We start from the raw sequence: 24,638 nt of genomic DNA on the forward strand, positions 1-24,638 counted from the left end.
TTAACAGTTTATGCTAATTAATCAGTTTTTTGAATTTTAAATAAATGGTAGAAACTATTATACAATGATCTGTGGTGGCTTCAAACTATATAAATAAATTTGTGAACGTAAAAAAAATAAAATAGGGATAATTAAAAGTTATATCATCTCTTTCAGAAGCCACAAAATAAGTATAAAAGTTCTTGGCAAGCGTGCTGTAGTTTTGTGACTTCTATTACCACTTGAAATAACTTGTGCCATTTATGATTTATTGTTTCCAAGTTAAAGGTTGATAATCTTGTTCCGAATGATAAGGAATTACATAAGTGACCGAGTTTAATTCATCTTAAAGAAATTAATGATTGGTATTTCTTATCCGTTCTTCAAGAAAAGATTTTTTAGTTATAGCGGCTAACTTCAGAAACATGAGTCCAATTACATAATTTCGAACGGTGCACATTTTACCTGCCTCGGGGCTAAAAACCACTTCATGTTGAGTTATGTATGATCGCCGTTACGTAAAATAAAATCAAAATTCTTCTGCTTTTGTAATAAAAAATGAAAAAAACAATAAATACAAAAAGAACTAACATATCTTTTAATTAAAATTATATTTCACAAATTGATTAAAATATTATCTATAAATTCCATAATAAAAATGCACAATAATCTTACAACGCAATTTATTTATGTCATGGTTCCAAACACTGGATTGTGTCTGCAAATACTGGGACCATATTCTTCATACGCAGCTTTCGTGTGGCACACTGTATAAAACTCCGGCTGAAACAATCAATTTGAAATATTCACCAATGGCGATTGATAACTCACCGTGGAAGCCAACATGCTTCCTCCAAACCACACAGCGTATCGCTGCATATGATGAGAAACAACTTGAACATCAATTGGCTTGGGCTTCAATCTACCACCTCCAAGAGTCTCACTTAGTTTCAACCTGGCATCAACTGTCTTCTTAATATCCCGTTGTAGCCGTCTCCCGAAATCCTTGAACATGGTGGAACCTCCAGAGAGCACGATATTATTATACATAGGCCTACGCACATCGATGGGACAGTTTTGAATGACATCGTCAACGATCTGTGACAAGGGAATGGTAAAATCAGGATTGGAAAATTCAGGATGGAAGAAAATCTCTGGTCCTAAGAACCTCTCATAACCGACATCAACAGAGAACGGTTGTCTAGTGACAGAGTTCATTCCTTCAAACTTTTTCATCCATTTAGCAGGATCTGAGTCGTATTTGGCAAATTCTTTTGCGATGTCTGGACAAATGTAACAGTGACGTTCTTTGATTGCTTTGGCGGTTTCTAAGGACTGCTCCGGGGGAATACCAATTTCGCGTTCGCGAAGAAGAGACTGGATGAAGTAGGTGATGTTGCGACCAGCGATGGGAATGTGTTTGATACAACTACCAATGACGTAACCTTCGGCCTGCAAAGACACAAATTATGAATACCAGAAGCTCCGAAATATAAAGATTGTTCAAAATACGGTCGACCTTTTTCCAGTTTTCATGACACACCCTGTATACATTTTTTAAACATTTTGACCAACTTAAGAAAAAAAGATAACAGACTCAAATCAGGCAACACCAAAATAATTGTTATTTACGATGTAATAATAATAAGTACCGTAACGTGATTATTACAACACGAGGCAGAACTTTATTGTACTAGTGTAATAATCATAGTATTTGTCATTACTGAATAGGAGTAGACAAATTTTTACTTACTACAGGAATAACATGTGTGACACCATCTCCACTGTCAATGACTATCCCAGTTAATGTTCTTTCTTCAATGCTACGCCCTACCCAACTAGCAGCTAATGCTAAAACAGCTTGCACAGCAATGTATAGACCAGGTACATTGAAGGATTCAAACATAATTTCTGCAGTATATTCCCTATTTTCTGGGGTATTTAGTGGCGGTTCCGTTAACAAGAAGTAATGATCTTCCGGTTCCGCTCGCAGATACTTGAAAATACACTGCTCTAAAAATCTTTCCATCAAGTCCCAATCTTCAACCAATCCATGTCGCACCGGATACTTAAATCAATGAATTTTAGTATACAACAACATATAATAAAAATTAAGTACTTTGACCGCATATCCGGTGGCATCAAACGCTTCATCACCGATAAAAAAATCCAAATCCTCAACTCCTTTACAAAGTCTTCTGCTGGACTGATCGCCGACTTTCGCTGTTTCTTTTATTGCTATGGCGGAAGGTATAATAAATTGCGGTTCTTTGTTGTTTGCGAATCCTAGTTTAGTGTATCTAGAAATAAGGAAAATTGTTGATGTGGGAAAGTTTGGTTATGTGTGAATTTACCCTGTCCCGACGTCGATAACACAGGCTGGTAACCTTCCGGTCATGGTGCTATGAATTCGATAAAAAATTCAACAAGGAATTTCGAAAATGGTTGCTAATTTTTGTAGAAGAAGGAAATAAAAACCACGCCTTCAAATATGAAATAATGACAGTTTTTTTACACTTATCATAAACCAAACACGATCATCGGGACAAACCGCACCTCCCTGACTGATAGAAGAACTGCGCAAGACTGCAACTTCGGCAACACTTCTCACCTGGAGGTGTATAATTGGCTTCATATCTTAAGACGATTAGTTAGATTTGATTCTTGAAAATTAAAAAAATACTTAAATTAAGAATTATTACACAATTGTTCTTGAAAATAAATTTGAGTACACATTTTAAGTTTTATTTTCTTACAATTTTTGTCGAATATTTAAAATCTGAAAAACTTAACTTACATCATCAAAATTCTATAACTCTCAAGAATCTTAGGTAAATTTCTCTGGATTCTTTTTATTTCATAATTAAAAGTAAGTATATCTTTAAAATTTTACAAGCTCGTAGATTATACGCTTTAACATCTATAAATGTGTTAAGATTTATAGTTTTTTTAAACCCATAACTTTTAACTTATACAAAAAATGTCTGGAAAGTCGCGTATCACCGTGATTCTGTATAATCGGACAATGGATCCCCGAAAAAATGTTAAAAAAAATCCTTGCCTTGCGATACATGTTTCCGTTGGTACAAACGTTGGTACAAACGTTGGTACAAAAATTTAGTCTTCAAATTTTGCGACTTATAGTAAAAAAAAATTAAAAATTTTAATTTCGATCACCATTTCGTTTATAAACTTTTCTACATTAAATCTAAAATTTAGAGCTAAAAGTCATTTATTTAACAACACCGAAAAAAAAGCTTTCAACCACAATATAAATTTTTAATGATTTTTTCAAAGTATCTCGGAACTTATTTTTTTAGTTTGCTTAGATTTGCAATTAGGAAATAAAGCAAATCTGAGCATAACCTTCAGAAAATGTATAAACAGTGGTAGTAAAATTTTTATGTCAATGTTCATTTTTTATTTACCCTTCACTGTTTCGAACCATATTTGCATTTTTTCTGTGGATAGCGTTAGTAGATAAACAAAATTCGCTTGAAAACATTTATTTAAGACAAATCCATCAAAGTTTTACAGTTTTATTTATTATAATTAATTTATTATTCGTCCTTATTTTGAATGTCATTTGTAAAGTACAATAGCGGAACTTAATAAAATATTCAGACACGTCAAACCCCTAGTCCTAGTAGGTATATTTTAGGTAAAACCTGATTTTGTATTCTAATTAAACAACAACTAAACGAGATTTAAAAAAATTCAAAAGCTTTTTTGTACCAAGATAGGAAAGGACCCAATTCGTTATCCCATTCTCTTCTTAAATTTAGTGGGAGTTTACGACTACGGCAAATAACACACGTCTTGTAGACATAGCAGAACTTATAAAATGTGTGTTCATCGGTGATTAAGTTTTTGTATACCCAAAGTTAGTGTTTGAAGAATTTTTATGTTTTTTGAATAGTAGACGCTTCTAAAAGTGCAAGGTATGTTAAAAATTATTTCAAAGTAAAATGTTCAAATTAAGATTAATTAAAAGAGTTAAATTTTTTTTTTATTTTGCTATGTATAAGAAAAAAATTTCAATGTCAAGACCATGAAGGTTAAGTAATTCAAAATCTCAGAAAAAAAAATAAACGAGAAAATAAATTCATGCATCAAATCTCGTTTGACTAGCCAAGACAGTTTTGAGCGAGAACGAAGACCTTTAGTATTTAATCATTTATTTAAATTTATCACATAAAATGCTAAATTCAGGAAATCAGACTTTGGGGTTTAAATTGTAGAATAATGAGATAGCAGTTATAAATAAAATTATTAGAACTGGTTCGGACGTTTGCATGACAAGCGTTTTGAGCTCAGATCAATTTCTCATAAAGAACGGTGTGTTACGATTGTAACTTATTCAAAAATGTTAATCGGTATGTTATAAGTATTCCGGTATTGCTAATCAGTCAGTGCTTTTTAGTATGCTGTTGAAATCTGTTGGATTATCTTTTTGTGATATACTCGTGTTGTAATTTTTGTAAGTACATTTTTAATTGATGCGTTAACTCAAAACAAGTAGTTGCGTAGATGTTTACATTTTGAGAAAATATGTGATGTGTGAAAACCTACGAAGTAATAAAACACGAACAAAATTTGCCTTGAAGACAAAGTAAATTCGCATTTTCAAGTAAATACATAGCTGTGTAGCTGACGTGTTTGAATTTAAAAAAACTAATCAAAGTGTTTAAATACGGAAATTAATTGCTCGTAAACTAACAAGTTTTGTACTGAAAAGTAACACAAAACTGCAAGATATTTAGATTTTTTTTTCAGAAATGTTTTCCAAATTGATGCAAAAACAAATTGCGTGTTGCACACCTTAAGAACAAATTGCAGTAAAAGGATAAGTTATAAGCACATAATATCCGATGACTGTAAAATAATTTTGATTTGTAGTGTTTATTGGTATATTTCTGTAATATTTAATCAAGAAGTAGATATTGTCCTTGTTTCCAAAGATGTGCAGCTCACGTTCAAAAGTGAGCGTTGTAAATAATATAAAGTAGTATGGTAATTGAAAGATTACATGTAATTTCGATTACATCGGCGTCTCATTTCTTGCATTGTTCAGTTAGTGAAATACAAATTTTAAATCTGAGTTAGTTTACGGTTTAGACTACAATTATAGAGTAAGTGACATTTTGTTTAAAAATGCAAAATATGTGAACTATTTTATGTAAATGAAAGAAATGTAAATGAGATTTTTATTGTAATAAATTGTCAATATTTATTGTTGAAAACTCGCGTATTGCTTGTACAAGTTGACATTTCCTGATAAATGGCATTATCAACAATTCAGAATAAGAATTAGAACATTATTACTGTTTATTACAACTTTGCTCATTAAATCTCTTCCTTTGTGGTCAGCATGTTACGTTGGTTAATGCAGAAGTGATGTAACACAGATATCTGATTGATGATGGTTAGCGTACTCTACTGTCATTAATTCATTTCTAAAGAGAATTTTTATTTTTTGACGAAAATGGCACATGCTTTAATAGGAACGTGAAGCAATAAGTGCCGAATGACATGCACTTTATGATATGTGCATAAGTTGGATCGTTAGATCATTGAGTTCTAAGTGTTTTTGAATATGTCAGAGAGATGTGGCAATTACAACGATTTTAAATTTCTTTCATTTTCCTGCTTACACTGAAAAGACTTGAAGAAACGTTTTGATCGTAATAATAAACGTTATATAAAATTGTTGCCTTTCAGAAATATGGTTTGGAACGATCTCTTTCTGTACTTACTCATCATAATCTTGATGATTCTCCTCCTTTATTTCAAAAACTACTTCAAAGCCGTTTATTTAGCCTTCAGAATACCAGGACCACCAGCTTTACCACTCTTAGGCAATGTTCTCTACGTAAAAGACACCCAACGTAAGTGTATTTATAAGATTGACCATCTCGTAAAAATGATTTTAGAGTTAGAAAGAGTGGCTGAGCAAATATCAATCTACACTCCATTCATGCGAGTCTGGATCTCGATAGTTCCTTTTTTTCTTATTTACGAGCCCAAACACCTCCAACTTATCCTTGGTACGAACAAATACACCACCAAAAACATGTTCTACACAATTCTCCATAATTTTATTGGAGATGGCCTGATTACCAACACAGGTATAAAAATCAAACCGAAAAAAACTTCTAAAAATATAAGTTGCAGGGAAAAAGTGGAAACAACATCGCAAATTAATTCAACCTTATTTTCATATTAACATCCTTAAGGTGTATTTTGATGCTTTTTATAAATCCTCAAAGACCTTGGTCAAGGACCTAGACAATGAAATGGATTTAAATATAGTGAAGTTTGCAAATAAGTTTGTTTTGGATATCTTGCATGGTAAGATCACACCGAAAATAAAAAGTGCGCTAGTTTTTTTTTGTAGACGCAGTGTTGGGTTTTTCAGACCAAGAAGCTTCACCATATAGAAGGTACAATTATGAAAAATTTTACTAGAAATCGTAACTATTGATGTTTCAGTGGAAAACTGTATGTGCCTTATAGAGTCGCGCGCCCGTGGCTTCTTCTAGATACTGTTTTCAAAAGAACAGACATTTCTAAAAAAGAGGCAGAGCAACAAAATGTTCTACAGAATTATACAAGACGAGTATGTGCTTTTCCACAGTATGAATTTTACACGACACTCTCTTAGATTTTAGAAAACAAAAAGAAAGATTCTGTTAGAACACATCCAGATAATTTAATGGAAATGTTGATAGAAATCTCTACAAACTACCCAGAATTTACAGACGACGACATTGTGAACGAGACGTGTACTTTCATGCTTGCAGTAAGTTGTTCTTTTTGAGTGTAGTCAAACAGCAAAAAACTTAGTTTTTTAGGGTCAAGATTCTGTAGGTGCTGCACTGACATTTTCGTTGTACTTCTTAGCCGCTCATCAGGATATTCAGGATAAAGTTGTAGAAGAAATCCGAAGTGTTTTAAAAGATTTGAAGCGGCCACTAACTTTTGAAGACGTTGGTGAAATGAAGTATCTAGAGCAGTGCATAAAAGAAGCGATGAGGCTGTGTCCGAGTGTGCCAATGTTTGCTAGGAAGCTAACAGAAGACTTGTCTCTTGGAAAATACGTTTTACCTTCCGGAACGAATATTTTTATTGCACCTTTTGCAACGCATCGCTTGCCGCATGTTTTTCCAGATCCTTTGAAATTTGATCCTGACCGCTTCTCCGCGGAAAATAAAACGAAAATTCATCCTTTTGCTTACATTCCTTTTAGTGCAGGTCCTAGGAATTGTATTGGTACGAGTTTTTTGTAATGTTTAGTGGTCGTAGGATAACAAGTTTTTTTTCAGGATATAAATTCGCTTTAATTGAGTTAAAAACTGTGATCTCTCAAATTTTAACTCATTACCATTTGTCATTATGTTCGGGGCACGAAAAAATCAATTTTTCCTATAGGATTACTTTGAAGGCAAAAAAAGGGATTTGGTTAAGACTCAAGAAGAGAATTAATTGAAAGTAGTAGATGGAAATGGAAAAAACGGAAAATATGCACGAGTACGACAGTATTTCTCCAAAATATGTACAATATTATGCAATAGAATATTTAGATCAAGACAATTTAGATTTTTTTTCTTGGGCTATTTCAAACTTTAAAATCAATCAAATTCAATATTATTTTTAAGATTCCTCACATTTTTTTAGGTTCTGCATCATCACATTTCCGACTAGCGGAAAAAGTTTTTTTATTTTTCGGTCCAAGATTTGATTTCGAGACCATAATATGAAAATTGGAGCAAAATTTAAGATTTTTTCTAACTTAATTGTTATCTATTTCAAAACTAATGCAAAATCAAATTGCATATTGCAAACAATTCGAACAAATTGCATCAGTCGTAAAACTGCAAATTATCAGTACCTACGTAATATCCGCAATGAGTAAAATAATTTTGATTTGTTATTACTTGTTGGTGTATTTCTGTAAAACTTAATCAAGGAAGAGATCTTGTTTTCAAAAAAATGTGCAGCTCACGTTTTAAAATGTGTGTTGTGAAAATATAAAGTGATATGGTAATTAAAGGATTATTTGTAATATCTGTTGCATAGGCGTTAAATGTTTGCTAACTAAATTAATATCACGATCATAAAGCGCATTTTTTCTCAAATTTAACTAAAGACAATAATTTCGAGGAGTAGTGCTATTAGTGTCACCGGACTGACTAATTAGCAAAAAAAAATCCAAATTTAAAACATTTTAGGTATTCTTATTTTAATGGCTTCTTTAAATTATGTAGCTCATACTTAATGACGATTTTTAGATTAAATTATTTATTAAGTAATGAATTATGTAAACGACAATGTATCATTTGCGTCAACAGCTATAATTTTTTTGTTTTAGTGTAAAAATAAAAATAAAGGAGTTAGTTTCAAAAATTTTATTTTAAGTATCGTAGGTGTGATCATGGCCAGTTTCTTTATAAGTCCGGTTTTTCACTGTCTTCACTGTACGCAATATTGCTCCGAGTAATTTGCAAATCAAATCTCTACCTGATTAAAAATTTGCGGAAATCTTATTACTGCCGTAACTACTTTATTCCAAATGAAATGTATTTCAAGGTCGAACCGATTAAGATAATAGATTACAAACCATTTACATTTTATAGGTATATTTATCCTTTACGGTGATCACGCAGATGATATTTGCATAACATCGTTTGTAAAATTATTTTAAAATTATTAATATCTATATTTTTTCTGTCCCCTTCTCTTTAGTTTTAAAAGAATTTCAATTTTTAATTATTAGTTACAAGAAGAGGTAATGTTTTCTGGGAAAATAATCACTCGAGAAATAACGAAGAATTTAAAATAAAAAATATTTTTGTATTTAATTATAGTTTATTGATACTTTTTACGGTTTGTAATGATCAGATGTATGTAGTTCCAGTGTTCCGTTGTAGCTATGTCTTTGTAAGTGCCTACCTAGAAGGAGAAGATCTACGAAAAATTGTTACTTTTCCTTTCACAAATGTAATTAAGTGTGAAAAGCAAAAAATCTATTTCACGTAATGTTGAAGGATATAATCGCAGTTTCTTACATTCGTTGGCGTTCTATTTATATAGAAATTACCATTGTACAAAAATTGTTCATTACGTTTTAATGAGGTTTAAAGCCTTATTTAAGTACCTAATATCACGTCGATTTTAATTTTAATTATAATTGCGTTTCTTAATTAGGACAATGCAGCGAATCTATATTGTGTTGTATGTAAACATATTTTATTGATTAATAAAAGTGAAGGTTGAATGACAATTGTTAGACAAGATAGAACATAAATTTGAAAGGCCGTAAATGGTCATTATTATGAACAGACTATATAAAAACGGTGTGTGGGTTTGGAAATTTAAAATGTATGTTGGTAGCAGTGATCTTAGTTAGAACAATGAGTTCTGGTTATTAAGCGACCTTTAAAGTCAAGATTTCTGGAATTGTTCGTTTGGATTTTTTATTTGAGCTTTATCGTTATATTGTCTCTCAAAGTTTTTTGAATTTCTCAAAATTTTCGGAGTACTTTTTTGAATTCTGTCTTTAAACTTCTTCAGTTTCCTTAAAGTCTCCTTACATGGTATTTCCCGTTTTTGGGATGCGCTCATTAAACTCTCTTTTTAGGCTGACTATTTTCTTATTGTCTTCAGATTTTTTAGACTGCCTTTTTGGATTTTCTAAAGTTAGTCTGTTTCTTCTGATTCTTTAAATGCATCAAATTTTTCGTATTTTTTAAAGTTTTTCATTTAATTTCTGTTTTGCATTTATTTCTGTCCCTATAATTTTTTCATTTAGCTACTTCAAATTGTTCGGTGTGTCTCTCCGGATTCTCCCTTTACGTCTTCAGTCTACTTACCATAATTTTTAAATAAGACAAAAACCAACAATAATAAATATATTTTATTTTATCATGATAGGTACATAGGAGGGTACAATGACTCATTCAAAACACAAAACGTTAGAACAAGAGAGCAGACCTACATCTAGATATTTATACATCTTAAGGCACTAGAAGACAATGTAAATTTTATTATATACACTATGCATAAATAGGTACAGTAATAATTTGTTAATTAGTTAAGTTTTTGTCGAATTCCAAAACGCGGCTGCTTTCTGAAAACTTGCACTTTTCGGCTTGTCTCTCCTGTCAGGAATCGGAGATTTAGATTTATCGAGAAGTGTATTTTTCTCATTAGCGTGTTTGGACATATAATATTCATTGGATTGCTCTTTGGCTATTACTGCTTGAGTTTTTCTCAACAGAGAGGGTGATGGACACTTAAATTTATTGTTAACAGGTTTCAAAGTATTGTTCACATTATTATCAGGCGAAATTTTCTGGACGAGTTTGTCTACTTTAGTACCTACGTTATCGTTTTTATCTAATTTTGTGTTACCTAAGAATTTTTTTTGTTGGGATGGGGGCGTAATAATGTTACTATTTAATTTGGTGGGTTCAGGCGGTTTGTCCGATTTCGGAGACTTTTCGACTTTGTCGAATTTTTTGATGGTTTTGGCGACAGATCTTGAGGAGTAGATGGGTAGTCTTTTTAGGCTACCTGTCGCACTTGGTGATTTGCCTACAACAAAAATCACAATTAGAACTAATTTTAATTACAACAAAGATGCAAAAACACGCACGCAGCATTGAATACTTACATTTTGCAGTAGCTCTCTTCGTTAACGTGTCTATTTTACTCTCCAATTTTAACCCGTTAGTTTTTTTGACCTCATCGTCAGTACCTGTCTTACCATCAGTACATTTGTCTTCGGTCTTCAAAGACTTAAGAACTATAGAACTACTGGATACAAGCAAGATGTCCTCGGATACTTTTTTCAGTTCTGGTTCCTCGTTAATCGGGAACTTCTTCCCAAAAAGTGGAGTCGACGTACATGAACTAGTGGTTAAATGAGAAGAACAATCACTGATTCCACTGTCACTGCGTTCACTGCAGGCTCTTGTACGTATCACTTTTTTGTTATCAGTGTCATCAGTCTCTAGTTCCTCAGCTAGTTTTGTGTCTTCCACCGTACACACATTTCCTTCTTCTTCGTTAAGACTCGACATCCTTCCGGAGATGGAAGGACGTGGTGTTCCGGGATTCGAGTTAGCGGAGTTTCGTCTACTTGCCGACAGAGTCGCCATTCTCCCAAGAGCGCGGATAGCATTGCCAGTTTTCTAAGAAGCACACACAAGCATGCAAGCAAAATAAAACACACAACACACAAAACTGTGCTTGTTAGCAACACATACCTGCCACTTCCGTCGAATTATGAATTTCTTTAATTTGTCAGTCGAGAGAACTACTGTCTTCTTATGGCTTTCCGGGTCTAACCAAACGTGCTTCAGACACTGTTCGGCAGATAGACGGTCCCTGTAAATTGTCGTTAGGTTTGCACACGTTTAGTTCCTAACTTACTCTTTTCTTTTGATTAAGAGAGCCCCTATGAAATCGCGCGCGTGCTGCGACACTGTATTGAACGCTTCGTCTTCAAAATCATAACCTGCTCTCGTGATGTTGGCGAAAGTCTCTGCATCATTGTCACCCATAAAAGGTGAAAGACCGGATAATCTGGAATCAATTAGGATAAGAATTCGAAGTTTCACTCCATAAATTTTCATTACAAAACGTAACAGATGACACCTAGTGACCACATATCCGATTCTACTCCTATTGGTTCGTAGTTTATAATTTCGGGAGGAATGAACTCCGGAGTGCCGAAGAGAACCCTGATGGGTTTATCCGGGTTGAGCTTTTGGGCCAACCCAAAATCTATGATTTTTATTTCGTGGGATGTCCGAGTGTGACACATTATGTTTTCTGGTTTTAAGTCTAGATGTACTATGCTTTGGGTGTGCATGTACGCCACACCTTCGCAGATTTGGCGCATGAAGAGGATACAGTCTTTTTCAGTCAAAGTGAAATCATCAGCCACGACGCGTTCGAACAACTCGCCACCGGAAATACTAAAACACAATTAGTACGAAGAATAACGAAGCGATGCTACTTACTATTCCGTGACCATGACCATTTCTTTGGGATTCTCGAAAGCAGCGGCCAGCTGCAGCAGCTTTTGGTGTCGGAGAAGATTCATAATATCAATCTCTTCCTGAACTTTATCCCTATCTTTGGACGTCCTACATTTAATAAACTTAGCGGCGAGCTTCTGCGAAGTTGTTTTTTCCACCACCTTATGGACAACCCCAAATCTGCCCTTTCCAAGCTCTTCTTGCACTTCGAACTTTGCCTTAAATTCGGGCCCAGGCTCGAGGACTACAATTCTGGGCTCAAAAGTAGAATCATCTACAAAAAACGTTCAAGTATCAATTTTCGCCACGTCGCAACTTACTTTTCTCCTCTAAGAGAAGAGTATCAGATTCTTGACTAGGTTTACTGTGACCGTGCACATTTTGCGCACGGACTCGGAAGACGTATTTAGCTCCACACTGAAGACCTCTAATTGTATAACGCAACGAATAGCAGTCTTCTGTTGCCGTCGTCCAAACATCGCTTCCTACCAAAGAATACTCGACTATGTAACCCGTAACAATTTTTCCTCCGTCGTAAGGCGAGCTGCTCCACGCTACGGTAACGCTGTCCATGTCAGCAGAGACGCAAGGCTTTCCGCTTGGTGGATCCGGAGGACCTAGAAAAAAATATGTGTTAAGGTATCGCATTTAGTGCGTGACCAATTCATTTTAAAGTCTGATATCGGAATTTCATAGAATTATTAAAATGATAACAAGGAGGATAGAGGTCTTCGAAATGGGAGCGCTCAGGTGGAACCTTGAAATAGACGATTCACTGCTTCTTTTAGATGAAAGCTGAACGAGATTAGAAAGGAGACAAATTCAATACAAAGTTGTACAACTTTGTCAACATTGACAGCTCTGAATGTGCAAATCGAAAGAAACAGTGCTACCAATTGATCACGAAAATTCAAGCTTCTTGATGTTGATAAATATTTACCTTCAACAGAAACAGAAGCGTAGTTGCAGTCAGCACCAAAACGATTTTCCACCGAGATGTCATATTTTCCACTATCATCAGCCGTAATGTCTTGAAGAAGAAGACAAGAGACACCATCGCTGGACGTAATGCTCGTTCTTTCGTCGTTCTTCAACTCACGTCCCTAGAAAAATAAAAGAATTTGTTTATTTATCGTTATAATATAATAATTATAAAAGATCGGTGGATTTTAAGTATTGTATACAAATTTTTGATTAAAGAAAAATTAGAGACGAAAGAGAATTAAAAAATATTCGGTTCTGGTGAAGATAAACCAAAAACTTCTACGAATTTTTTTTTAGTTAAAAAAATAGCCTTTTATCATTTTATGTTGACAAAATTGTTTCTCAATTTAAATTTGTCAAAAAAGTAAAATAAATTAAAGTCGCTTACACACTTGCGCTAAACCAGTTTCTTTTGTTATTGTTTTTCCTTTTTATTGGTTCTAATTAATCTTTATTGATAATCCTTGCTTTAACCATGTAAGCATGTAATTAGTAACAGGTGTTAAGAAAACGATGTCAAAAATGTTTAAAAAGTGAATTGTTTATAATATCATGTTTTAGCTTGATCTTGCTGATTGTCATCGACACGATCAACTCATAATGACATTGAATATTGAAATGCCAATGACTTGTGAGTTAATTTTGCAAAATATTTTCTACTTTGTTTCAAGGGTCAACTGAAATTAAATTTGGCAAAATTCAGATGAACAATGAAAAATGCTTCCAGTCCTAATAATCGTAATTCGCAATTTTCAAAATTTTAATAATAATAAAAAAGACAAATTAGTGGCGTCTTTCTACAGCACTGTGGTTTACGTCAAAAGTTTGTGTTCCACTTTTTTATGGCCGCAGCAGTACCTTTTTCGTATGGAATTTTCTTCATTGTCTTGACTTAATTTTGAGCCATTTTGTTAATTTATTATTATTACATTTTATGAAACATCAAAACTTTTTATCTGCTAGTTCATGAAGAAATGTTGAATTAAAATTTACTCTACTGCCAGCTGCACAGGATTACGAACCCAGAAAATTAGCTTACATGGCATAAATATTGTAAAAACCGTTTAAAATGTTAAATATCAGTCAAATGAAAATGAAAATTGCGGTGATTGTTTTATGCTCTACGAATAATGGATTCTAGTTATTAATTGTGATTGAGCAGGTTAATTTACATGTAACACTAAGTACTTTTGACAATATAAAAAATAGTATAGTATTGAAACTAGATTACGCTAATGCACAAACGGAGTATCTCCTTGTAAGATATTTCCATGACTAGTAGGTCCTTGCATTTTCGTCTTATTTATAGCCCCATTTACTCAGCTCCTTATCTCACTAGCATACCTCAAGAACACGCTTTGTTGACTTGTTTTTAAGATAAATAAATATTTCCGCTATCACAGGTTTGAAACAAAACAACCTCAAATAAATAACGAAAATCCGACAATCTTGGGAATAAAATCACAAAATATTTACAATAAGTAGGACACATTCCATAACTGTTTTGTGAAGAAATTCGGAACACATGTGTAATTGTTTATTGTGAATCACCATCCTTGTTCTGTGACCTTTCTTCTAAACGGATGTGAAAGAAAAATCAGTTTCTTGTATTGTTGGAGGTTTTAATTAATTAGACAAAAGACTCATTAAAATTCCCGAGTTTTCGGTTTTGAGCGTCTCAAATTTTCACTATGATTCAGTGTGGTGGTGACGCAAATGATTTTATATTTTCGTGATGGCATTGACGTAGGAGCATCGTCATCATTTTGAATTAATTATAAACTATGTGTATTTACTAATCACCAAGTGAAAGACCTAATTATAGCACCTTGACATTGGTAGCAATAAAAGTGAAAACATTTTTAATAAACGCACACGCACCTTGGTCACAAATAATAATATTACAACACAACACTTTTTGCCAAGTCGTGAAAGTTGTACAATACGATTTGATCAGCCACCAAATGGCAATTTTCAGTTTTGCCACAATGTATTACCTTGTCAGGCTAAAGAGGCAATTTATTAGCACTAATTGGGTAAACATACTTGTCTTGTTAAAAAAATAGAAGAATACTATTAGTTACACGCGTTGGAGGATCTGATTTGGTATGGTAGAATGGTAGGTGCTTTTACAGCCTATTATTCCCAAACGTGGATTCATGTCAGTTAAATTTACGATTTTCTTGTAATTTGTTGAAATGATTATCTTTATCTACCCACAGAAAGAAATTATGTTGTACAAGCAGAAGTGTTGTAAACACGAAACAGAAATTTGTCTGCATCCATCATTCGGTGCGAATTTAGTTTCCGTTCTATATTTTTGGATAAAAATTTGGTGCTCTTGGTGTACCTTTCAAAGATCAAAATAGACCTTTCACTTTGACCATAAAGAGAATAATCAGATCGTACGAGTAGAAAGATGAATTGATATGAGATCTGGTGCGCAACGAATTTAATATATTCAATTAATTTACTCAAATTTATAGCCTAGTTAGTAAAACGGACTAAAAACGAACTAGTGTGGGTAATATTTAGTAACTGATTAGTTTTTATAATTGGAACCTGTGTAAAAGCCAGTTTATCATCTCCAGATTGGGTGTACAGTTGTAATAACTAAGACAATTTCATGCTAGCTAATTATATACGCACTATAAAATCAAATTTAATTGTTACATCAAGCTACGATCGTCTCATCTTACTGTCTAGGCCGCAGTATATTTGCATACATTTTAATCTCGTGCATCATGCAATGCAACATAATTACACCCCATGAGTCTTGTATTAATGAAAACATATGACTTCTTTTTTTAAGCGGTAACTTTACGTTGAGGTTTTTATTAGTCATCATAAGTTAAATAAAACTCTACGGATAATTAACTGTTAACCACTTTAATTGGCAATAAAAAATCACGCCAAAGTTTCAACCATGATGCTTGAAATTTAAATCGTAAAAAGGCAGTCAAGATGAACGGTTTTTAAATGACAGAATTATTTTTGTCTGAGAACATGACAATGGGCGTGATTAATTTCTATCTTCCTTTAGTCAATACAGCCAGAAAGAAGCATAAGCCACGATAAAAAGTTGTCCTTAATAATATTTGTTTTAAACTGGTTTAACATTCCTTTGTGAGGAATGGAGAAAATAGGCAAACAAAGCGAATAAAAGCACCGACTTAGAACGCTCTGGAATTTGAAATTCATTAATTGGTAGGCAAATATGTTATTCAGGTATAAAGTTCCAGACTTGCCAACATATAAAATGAATGCAATAAATGTTGAACTATTGTATTAACATTTTTTCCAAAATAAATGATTGGCGTTTAGTCTGTAATTTTTCTATTATATTATAATTTTATGTTATTTTATGTTTTATCGTTTCATTTATCTAACAGCCCTAAATCGCGCAATTACACAATTACAGATTGATTGTGGTCGACTTTTCCTCGGTATGAAAACCGCAGATAACTTCGTAGCCTTCAATGTTACGGAATGAAAAAACCATTTTACTCTTATTTAAAGTGGGAGCTTTATTAGTTCTTTAATTACATACCTACCCGTGTAATGCATTAACGTTATCTTTTCTTTTTTCGCACATTACTGTGCCAATTTCAACGTTGTAACTATCAGAAAACGTCAAAAGCGATAACATTTTTCACTCTGTGAATATTTATTTTAAAGAATTTCTTGCGATTGCCGCTTTTGGAACATAGATAATCGTGTGAGCGCCAACATGTGTTTTATGTTCGTTCCATAGCAATGACAAAATGCACATGATGGACATGTTATTGTTTCTTGCGTAAACAAATAAGCGTTAACTAAGCACATCTGTTATAAATCCTCTTGCAGTTTACTAACAATCAATTACACTTGAACCGCACAATAAAATGACCGCAGTCCTTTTAGTGGTAGAAATAAAAGCGAACTTACCGCTTTGGTCCATCGTACTGTTGGTTCCGGATGACCTATATAAGTGGCCTTGAGAAGAACTCTGTCACCCACCAAGGCGGTGGTGTCTTGAGGTTTCCTCAGAAGCATCGCAGGTTCGTTCATCTGTGACACCACCATAACACCACCATCACCATTAACTTTAACAGAGTTCACAGCCTCCATGGAGGCTGCACTAGCACTGTCACCCTCGAACACACCGAAACTATCTAAGTCGGGTACGACGGTGAGTTGCGTACCGCAAGTGATGACTTCTACGCCACTCGCTTTCGACTGCTTCGTAGCGATGCACTTCACCTCACCAGAGTCAAGATGTGTCACACCAACAATGTGGACAATACTGACGTCACCATCTTCCTCTACCTGAAAAGACAGGTACAAGGAATAAGTACCAGGTAATAGGGTACGAAAGAAAGTTACTTGGCCGCAGGAAGCAAGAACAGACGTTTCCGTCTCAGTTTGGCGAGATTAGTTGAATATTTAAAGAAACGTGTTTAATCTTCTTGAGGTCGTTGCATTGTTTTACCAGGTGCGGTTATAAATCATTTTTAAATCAATTTTCTAAAAGATATTAATGGTTTTTAAGTGGAGAGGATGTGAGAACATTTGCTGTTATTTTAGCTGTCAGCCAAAAGTAATTATGAAAAATGAAGCTCCCACACTGTTTAAAAATGTTTAAAAGATATTCAATAAATATTTCTTCGATACTCTGTAATTTGCTCTTATTAAATTACTACCAACAACATATTTTTATTTGTAAATTAATGTCAATTTGTTCACGAAATTCAGCGATTTTATACCGCTGCGAATTCTACTTTTCATCCAGTTTTTGTTGTGCAATAAATACATGCAAGATACACTACAAATATTACACAAGTTGTCAGTTTGTAAAAGATGGTTAGATTGTAAAAAATTGCGAAATGCCATCGTGTTACGTTTATGACACCAACCACACCAAAATTTACGAGTAGAATTATAAAAATTGACACTTCTGCGGTTATGTAGTTACATTTTTCTCAATTCAACAATAATTTGAAACAAATACCGCGTGATCCCAGAAATGGTTTTTAAGAAATGTTGAGAATCTCGTGAAATGTGAAACTCACCCGGAATCTGCCGCCGACCGTCACAGGAACTCCGGCAACTTCCCACGAGATCTTCGCTCCGTGTCGATCCGCATTCTTCAGTTTAGCACAGAAACTAACAGTTTTTCCAGGAGTTGATATCACCGGCGATGGGAATTTCACAAACTCTAATGTTTGTTGTAGAACACACTTTTCTATAACAAAGAAGGTTACCTTTCATATCTGCGTACATAGAGGAAAATAACCCGTCGATAACATCTACAAGCGCTCGTTAATTAAGTCATTCAAGTTTAACAGCTACCTAGGTACTAAAATCGTCGACAAACACAGAAATAAAGCGGGCAACTAAATCAATTTGTCTGCCCTCTTTTCAGTGCCGATATTCGAAGGCAATTGCAGTTCTTCAACTGGCGCCTATGGAGAGGTGGGCGCGACCATGTTATTTTATAACTTCACGAAGAGAAGGTTAACGTTTGCTGTTGTTTTTATCTGAGTAATATCTGGCTTGTGAGTGGTTAAGGATTGTTCCGGAAATTTATGGGGCGAACGAAGAGAAAATGCACTTGAAGCGCCATTAAGTGTGAAGAGTGCTTAACAATAAATTTAAATAAATTGTTCTTTACTGATTTACCACCAGTTTGTTTCTCAATATTTACCATGAACGATGAGCTGACATTTCGCGGATGCTTCTCCAAAAACGTTATAGACCTCACATGTGTACCATCCTGAATCCTGTGAGAACGCATCTGTCACTGTCAATTGAACCAGTCCATCTTCACAACTTTGTCTGAATTCATCGCAATCAGGTATCACGCAGCCGTCCCTCATCCAAACAATATCAAAAGGTTGTCTTCCGGTAACCTTCAAATGTAACTTCACAGGATTTCCTTCTACGGCACTCAACGTTTCAGGCATCGCCTTTGTAACTCTTGGCGCCAGGTCTTCTTCGGTTATTTTTAGTTCAACTGTTGATTTCACTGAAGCTTTGTCATTTGAGGCCACACAAGTATAGCAACCTTCGTCGCTAGTTGTTACGTCTTTTACCACCAAATAAGCGACCTCATCATCATGCGAAGCAAGAAATTTCGGAGAATCCTCAATGGGTACTCCATCTTTATACCATTTAAGATAAGGCGTTGGGACAGAACTGATGTCGTAAAAAAGACGAGCGGTGCTTCCGTATCGCACCGAACTACTCCAAACGTTTTTACCGTAATTTGGGGCTGGTTTGGGGGAGAGACTCCGAGCTCGAAGACCTCGAGCTGAAGCGGGACGATGGGAAATCACCTCCAATCGTGCTGAAGCTTCAACTCTCCCGACATCGTTCTCCAGGATTATCCTGTACAGACCAGAGTCTTCCGATACCACGTCTCTAATTTCCAAGATTCTTAAATCATCGCTTTCGGTTATGGTAACCCGAGCCGATGACGAGAGAGCTGTTCCATTCTTTTCCCAAGTGACCCAAGGGTCAGGATGCCCGGCGACAGCACATTGGAATCTCACAGTTTCTCCTTCTTCAGCGACGCGATTATGCGGAATCGCGTAGAACTTCGGAGGCGCCGCTCTAATTCTGTGGACTCTGTTAACTTGTGATTGATACACTCTTGTGAGAGGACGTGGCGACACACTTCTCCTAATTGGGGTGGTTTTGGGGGTTGGAGTCAAGTTTGATGGTCGCTTGAGTTGTTGTTTCAAAAGGTTTTCTTTCTCTTCCGGTACTGAAAAAAATGATCAGTTTTGATAGTGGAGTTAAAAGGGTCTTACTGTCGACTATCAGACATGCGGAGGTAAAAACTTTTCCCAGGTTATTGTAGGCAACACAGGTGTATTCTCCCTCGTCTTCTGGGTAGACTTGTTTGATGGATAATGTGGCGGTTTCGCCATCAAATTCAGCATTGAAATCTTCCCCAAGACGGATCAACTACAAAAAGTTGGTAAATTTTGGGCTAGGTTTGGTTTTTGAGACAAACCTTTCCTTCTTTCTCCCATCGGACATCAAAAGGGGCATCTCCTTCAACTTTGCATTCTAAGGTGACACTATCACCGTCACAGCATCGCAGATCTTTCAATTCTTGCGTGATTGAAGGTATGGTTTGAACTTTTCTGAAAGAGTTTTGTTAGTTTTGGTGAGACAACCTAAAATTTGACATACCCAATTTTCTTCCCATTCTCCATGGTACTCACTTTCGTGGCATCTATAGAAGTAATAAATTAACTTCTTAATTTTGATATATTTCGGTACCTACCTCTAACTTTTATCTGGAGCGATATTATGGCTTTAGCATCTCCGTGACAATTCTTGGCATAAACCGTGTAAGTTCCAGTAAAATCTAATTTGGCGTTCGGTATTTCAAGTCTGTACTCTGGACCATCACCAACCCGTAGAAAATGAGCTGCATCTCTATAATAATCAGGCTGAAACGAAAATAATAACTTGACCCATCTTTATTACTTTCATCGATAAATAACGGAAAATTTTCATGTATCAATCGTTCAAGTAAATACAATTTCGCAAGGTCGTAGCGTAGAAAGAAACGCTTTACACTCCGTTTAAATCGGTTATAATTATGACACTTTGATTGTTGTTTATGTGCAGACATGTAAATTAATCGCTCGTAATTCATTAGTTTGCATTTTTATGTTGTTTCTTTTTGGATAAATTGCGGAATTTGCATTTTGAGAGGTTCCTCCTGACCAAATATGTAGAAAATACGTCAAGTGTATTAAAATGGAAGGTTTTATGGGAAACAGGAAAAAGTTTATTCATTACTTGAGTTTGGGAAGAGTTAATAGTTCGTTAATGAGAATTTTAATGCTTTAACGGCGTCGAACTTAGCTTTAAAATTTAAAATGGGTTGGTAGAAGTGCATGTTGACATGTCTCTGACGGTTTAGGAAAAAAAAAAGAATAAAAATGAAACAAATTATTTCTTAATATGAGAAATTTGAAGTTTATTTCCTGACTAGAACGTATTCTTTAAGCATCTAGCTACCTATTTTTTTTGGTAGAAAATATGTATGCTTTTTATTCATCACGCATTGAAGATAATAATAATTAAATAGAACAATTTACGCAATATAGAAGTAATTAACATGTTTTCCTAAGTATGAGAAAATACAATTACGTTCGTATCCTACTTGTTTTCACATTTTCTCACTTTATAAAGGTTATTATGATTGGCGTTGGTTTAGAATTCTAAAACACTCCGGGAAATCTAGAATATTTGAAATTCCCGACGTGTCATTTCATTTTTCGCAAATGGCTGTAATTGGAGAAGTCGTTTTGGAATTTGACATCTGTTGTAGTTCTGCGTCTCTTTGACAGTTTGATATGAATTATTAATTAATATGTTTGGCATCGTGATGACTGTTTCTTTTGTGAAACTGGACAGAGCTGCAAACGTAGTAAAATATGCAATGCTTCCCTCTTTTTTTAATCACACTCCTGGAATTGATTTTCTACTTAATTACCACATTTAAGTATTTTACTCTAATTAATATTTTTTCAAATGTAATCTCGCTGCTTGTGGCATAACACATTCCACTGGCATCATGCCATGAGCGTTTTTATTTATCGTAAAGATAATTAATTTTGCTATGTAGATTGGCACTTTGCATAATAATCCTATAATAAATGTTAAACCCTACTGAGTTCGAAAGAGAGAGAGCGAAATTTATTGGTGCGATAAATAAAGACAGTGCTAATCCTTCTGTAGAACCATCCAGAAGGTTTAACACCTTGAAACCCCAGCATCGATAAATTTTTACTAAAAGCAACAAAACCACATCACTCGCATCGCTATAATTATGAAAATATGAGCGTTTCTGGGCTTTATTTTAACTTATGGCGGCTAAATATTGGAGAAACTTTGTGATCGTGATCAAGCGGATGCTATTAATATTATACCCGTACGTCGGTTTTTATTTCACCTGTAAAAATTCTACGTGTAGATAAAGATAGAAAGAACCTATGTGATAATGCCGACAGATAAACGGTCTGCAGCTGGTTGAGATTGCAATAGAATGTTGTCTTTAGTTTGGTTCTTTTGTGGCAAGTTTCAGACGCACATTTAAATTTTAAAGGTAGCGTAAATTAGTCAGAGAGTGGTCAAAATTCAAAGGTTAGCCCCAATGACAAATTTGTCATAATAAAATGCTACTAAAAGCTAATAAATAAGAGCGAAAAACTTTAAAATCACTGATCTGGGTCAATGAATGCTGTTTGTTTATGGCTCCTACGTATTTTTCGTGGTGCCCACATATCCTTGTCTTGGAGAATCCTATACTTGCTTACTGTGAGTCACGATGGCCTTGCAAGGTTTATCACAGATCTTGTTTTTGTCGTGGTGGTTTTAAACCAGACATGCCTCAGTCTATAATTTTTTTTTGATACTTGCTAGTTGAGACTAAGAAAAATTTTCCCAGCAAGGTTGTCTATCATTTTCTTTCCGATTAGTAATTATTTAGAAAGTCCGTTGATAGCGACAGACAAGTGAAACAAGTGCAAAAAGCAGTCATACAAAATGTCCATTAAATCGTCAAGTTGACAAGCTATTACAAGCATTTTTATTGGCCAATGAGGCGAGTAAGTCCAGATTTTATGACCATAATTTCGTTCCGAAAAATCGAACCAACGTCACGTTAAATCAATCAAGAAAATATTCCATTGTCGGCACGATTGTTTGCAAGCTGAATTATCTTTTTTATTGTTAATGTCAATTATGTTCGGTCCCCACTTGGCGCTTTAAAGAGGTCTTACCATTATTATAAAGAGCCCATTTGAGAATTTGTTAGGTGTCAAGTGAGATCGAACAGTGTAAACTGGTTCTTATAGTAATTACTTAATTTAAAAGTAGTACACCTTCTAATACTGTGGTGTTAAAATTAATTAGTTTACACTTTAATACACTTTCGTTGACAGTTATGCTTTGTCCAGTCATTACTCTTTGAATAATGTTTAAGAGAATATAATTTGCATCACAATAATTTATTGTTCATATGCATAGTTATTTTGTGACACCCAACTTATTGAACATGAGATTTAAGAGGCCTTGTATTTTTTCAGTGTTGGGAGCACTGTCGCCTACCGGTATTGACTGTCAAAAATAAGTTAAACTTTTGAATAGATACAAGTCAAAACTTAACTCACAACGAATTCGTCATTCGTTATTTTTGCTGTCAAATTATTCATAGACCACATGACTTTGAATTTTTTTTGAACACCTGTTATATTAAAAGCATCGTTTCTTTGCAAAAACTGTGTAACCAATTAAACTTTGCATTCCAGCTTGACATTTTCGGGCTAAAAAATTAGCCTCAATAAAACAAATAATAAATTTAGTTGTACAGTTGTAGGTTTGTCTTTATTAAACTAATTAGCTCTGTTATATTTGGTAAGAAGACCACCTCGCAGCACTGACATCCAATTAAAAATCAGAGTAATAAGAGGAATGCAGACATATTAAAAAAATTGTCCTCAATTTAGTGTTTGCATTAACGTTTGCAGCAAAAAGTGAATCCTCAAAGTTATGTGAAGTTAATGCAAATCCTTAATTAATTCAATTAATGATTAGCTATAACGTTTATCAGCCTTCAATAATTTCACAATTAAATTTACACTAATTAATTCGTTGGTGGCATTTCCGCGGTTTTACGGTAGTTCCTAATTACAAGAAAAGTAAAACTTTTTGCTTTTTGAACCTGGAAAACTTCTTATTACCGTTGGAATTCTTTTATGGCGTGAGGTCACTCGTGTTTCTTCCCAGATGGAGGTTAAGCATCATGAAACGAACACTTTAAATAAAATAAAACTTACATTTGCCTAATTTAGTCTACCATCAAGTACTACAGTCACTTCCTTGCAAAAAGTAGCATAACGAAACTATCGCAATCGAAGCCGATCCAATACTGATTGGAGGTCGAACCCTCAACACATCTTAAGATATCAACAGATGGTTAAATGAAATTTCTTTTAATGGGCAGACCATTAAGGAATACCATTAAGAGGAAGCTAAATCTGGGTAAAAAAATAAAAGCAATTTTACGAGTATTCTATGAAACATTCATTACTTTAAAAGGCAAAACATACATCATGATGACATTCCGTCAAAGACATGAGCGGTAGCACTAAATTTCGCTCGTTCCCATGTCTAAAGGTGTTTTGGATTTATGATTCATAAGATCATGCGACAACGTGGAATAGTGTTATTGTGGGAACTATATAAGGTGAAAACTCTATTTATGTGATTCATTTATAAAAAGGACAGTACCAATTGTCATCGGGAATAAAACTTTTCTTTTATAAGACAATAATGGGCTTCAGTAGGAGCATGATAACAAAGCCACACGTGTGTGGGAACATGCTTCTGTTATCTACAATTGAAATAAATCACAAGGTGCGCACACATAATGTTTAGAAAATTAGCATATAATAAATAAATGTATTCAAATTACTGTGACTGATCTATTATGCATGGCGTAACAGATATTGGGTGGTCCCACGTCAATAGGACTACCCTTTCAATTTAATTAGGGAAAGTCATATTTCTTTATCTGTTTCATTCATCTAGCATTTAGCAAGTCAGAATCGAACTTGGAGA

The 24,638-nt window shown here is 34.4% G+C and overlaps 3 protein-coding genes across 7 annotated transcripts in view; 1 reads left to right on the forward strand and 2 right to left on the reverse strand.

Annotated features, from left to right (window-relative positions):
* Positions 1-554: 554 nt before the first annotated feature.
* On the reverse strand, positions 555-2,563 carry Arp3 (Actin-related protein 3). The gene is made up of 5 exons (XM_088030740.1): positions 2,334-2,563; positions 2,099-2,279; positions 1,733-2,047; positions 811-1,431; positions 555-762 (listed from the first exon to the last, which is right to left on the reverse strand). The coding sequence occupies exons 1-5, from the start codon at positions 2,375-2,377 to the stop codon at positions 667-669; spliced, it is 1,257 nt and encodes a 418-aa protein (XP_087886866.1). The 5' UTR covers positions 2,378-2,563; the 3' UTR covers positions 555-666.
* Positions 2,564-3,768: 1,205 nt separating this feature from the next.
* Cyp4aa1 (Probable cytochrome P450 4aa1) lies at positions 3,769-7,572 on the forward strand. 3 transcript variants are annotated; one of them, XM_088029341.1, is made up of 10 exons: positions 4,254-4,355; positions 4,403-4,459; positions 5,701-5,867; positions 5,913-6,107; positions 6,154-6,330; positions 6,377-6,422; positions 6,472-6,598; positions 6,644-6,781; positions 6,834-7,251; positions 7,305-7,572. In XM_088029341.1, exons 3-10 carry the CDS (start codon positions 5,705-5,707, stop codon positions 7,466-7,468), a joined length of 1,428 nt encoding a protein of 475 aa, XP_087885467.1. In that variant the 5' UTR covers positions 4,254-4,355; positions 4,403-4,459; positions 5,701-5,704; the 3' UTR covers positions 7,469-7,572. The 3 variants fall into 3 exon arrangements, with proteins under 3 accessions (XP_087885469.1, XP_087885467.1, XP_087885468.1); XM_088029343.1 differs by lacking the exons at positions 4,254-4,355; positions 4,403-4,459 and adding an exon at positions 3,769-3,920; XM_088029342.1 differs by lacking the exons at positions 4,254-4,355; positions 4,403-4,459 and adding an exon at positions 5,027-5,111.
* A 2,305-nt stretch (positions 7,573-9,877) lies between these two features.
* Positions 9,878-24,638, reverse strand: part of LOC148179348 (uncharacterized) — a 54,061-nt gene continuing 39,300 nt past the window's right edge. For 2 of the 3 annotated variants that reach the window (XM_088050301.1, XM_088050300.1), the window contains 15 exons: positions 20,287-20,455; positions 20,193-20,235; positions 20,011-20,143; positions 19,805-19,961; positions 18,697-19,758; positions 18,062-18,234; positions 16,938-17,318; positions 12,967-13,129; positions 12,347-12,643; positions 12,009-12,300; positions 11,622-11,963; positions 11,416-11,568; positions 11,250-11,370; positions 10,655-11,174; positions 9,878-10,575 (listed from right to left, as the gene is read on the reverse strand). In XM_088050301.1, the coding sequence (XP_087906427.1) occupies positions 10,073-10,575; positions 10,655-11,174; positions 11,250-11,370; positions 11,416-11,568; positions 11,622-11,963; positions 12,009-12,300; positions 12,347-12,643; positions 12,967-13,129; positions 16,938-17,318; positions 18,062-18,234; positions 18,697-19,758; positions 19,805-19,961; positions 20,011-20,143; positions 20,193-20,235; positions 20,287-20,455 (4,509 nt within the window). In that variant the 3' untranslated portion in view covers positions 9,878-10,072. The remainder of the gene's footprint in view (positions 10,576-10,654; positions 11,175-11,249; positions 11,371-11,415; positions 11,569-11,621; positions 11,964-12,008; positions 12,301-12,346; positions 12,644-12,966; positions 13,130-16,937; positions 17,319-18,061; positions 18,235-18,696; positions 19,759-19,804; positions 19,962-20,010; positions 20,144-20,192; positions 20,236-20,286; positions 20,456-24,638) is intronic. The other variant, XM_088050302.1, reaches the window with a different exon arrangement.

Source organism: Gnatocerus cornutus, chromosome 2, assembly GCF_029298725.1.
Source record: "Gnatocerus cornutus isolate USDA-ARS CGAHR chromosome 2, icGnaCorn1.1, whole genome shotgun sequence".
In the NCBI taxonomy this organism is placed as follows: Eukaryota; Metazoa; Arthropoda; class Insecta; order Coleoptera; family Tenebrionidae; genus Gnatocerus; species Gnatocerus cornutus.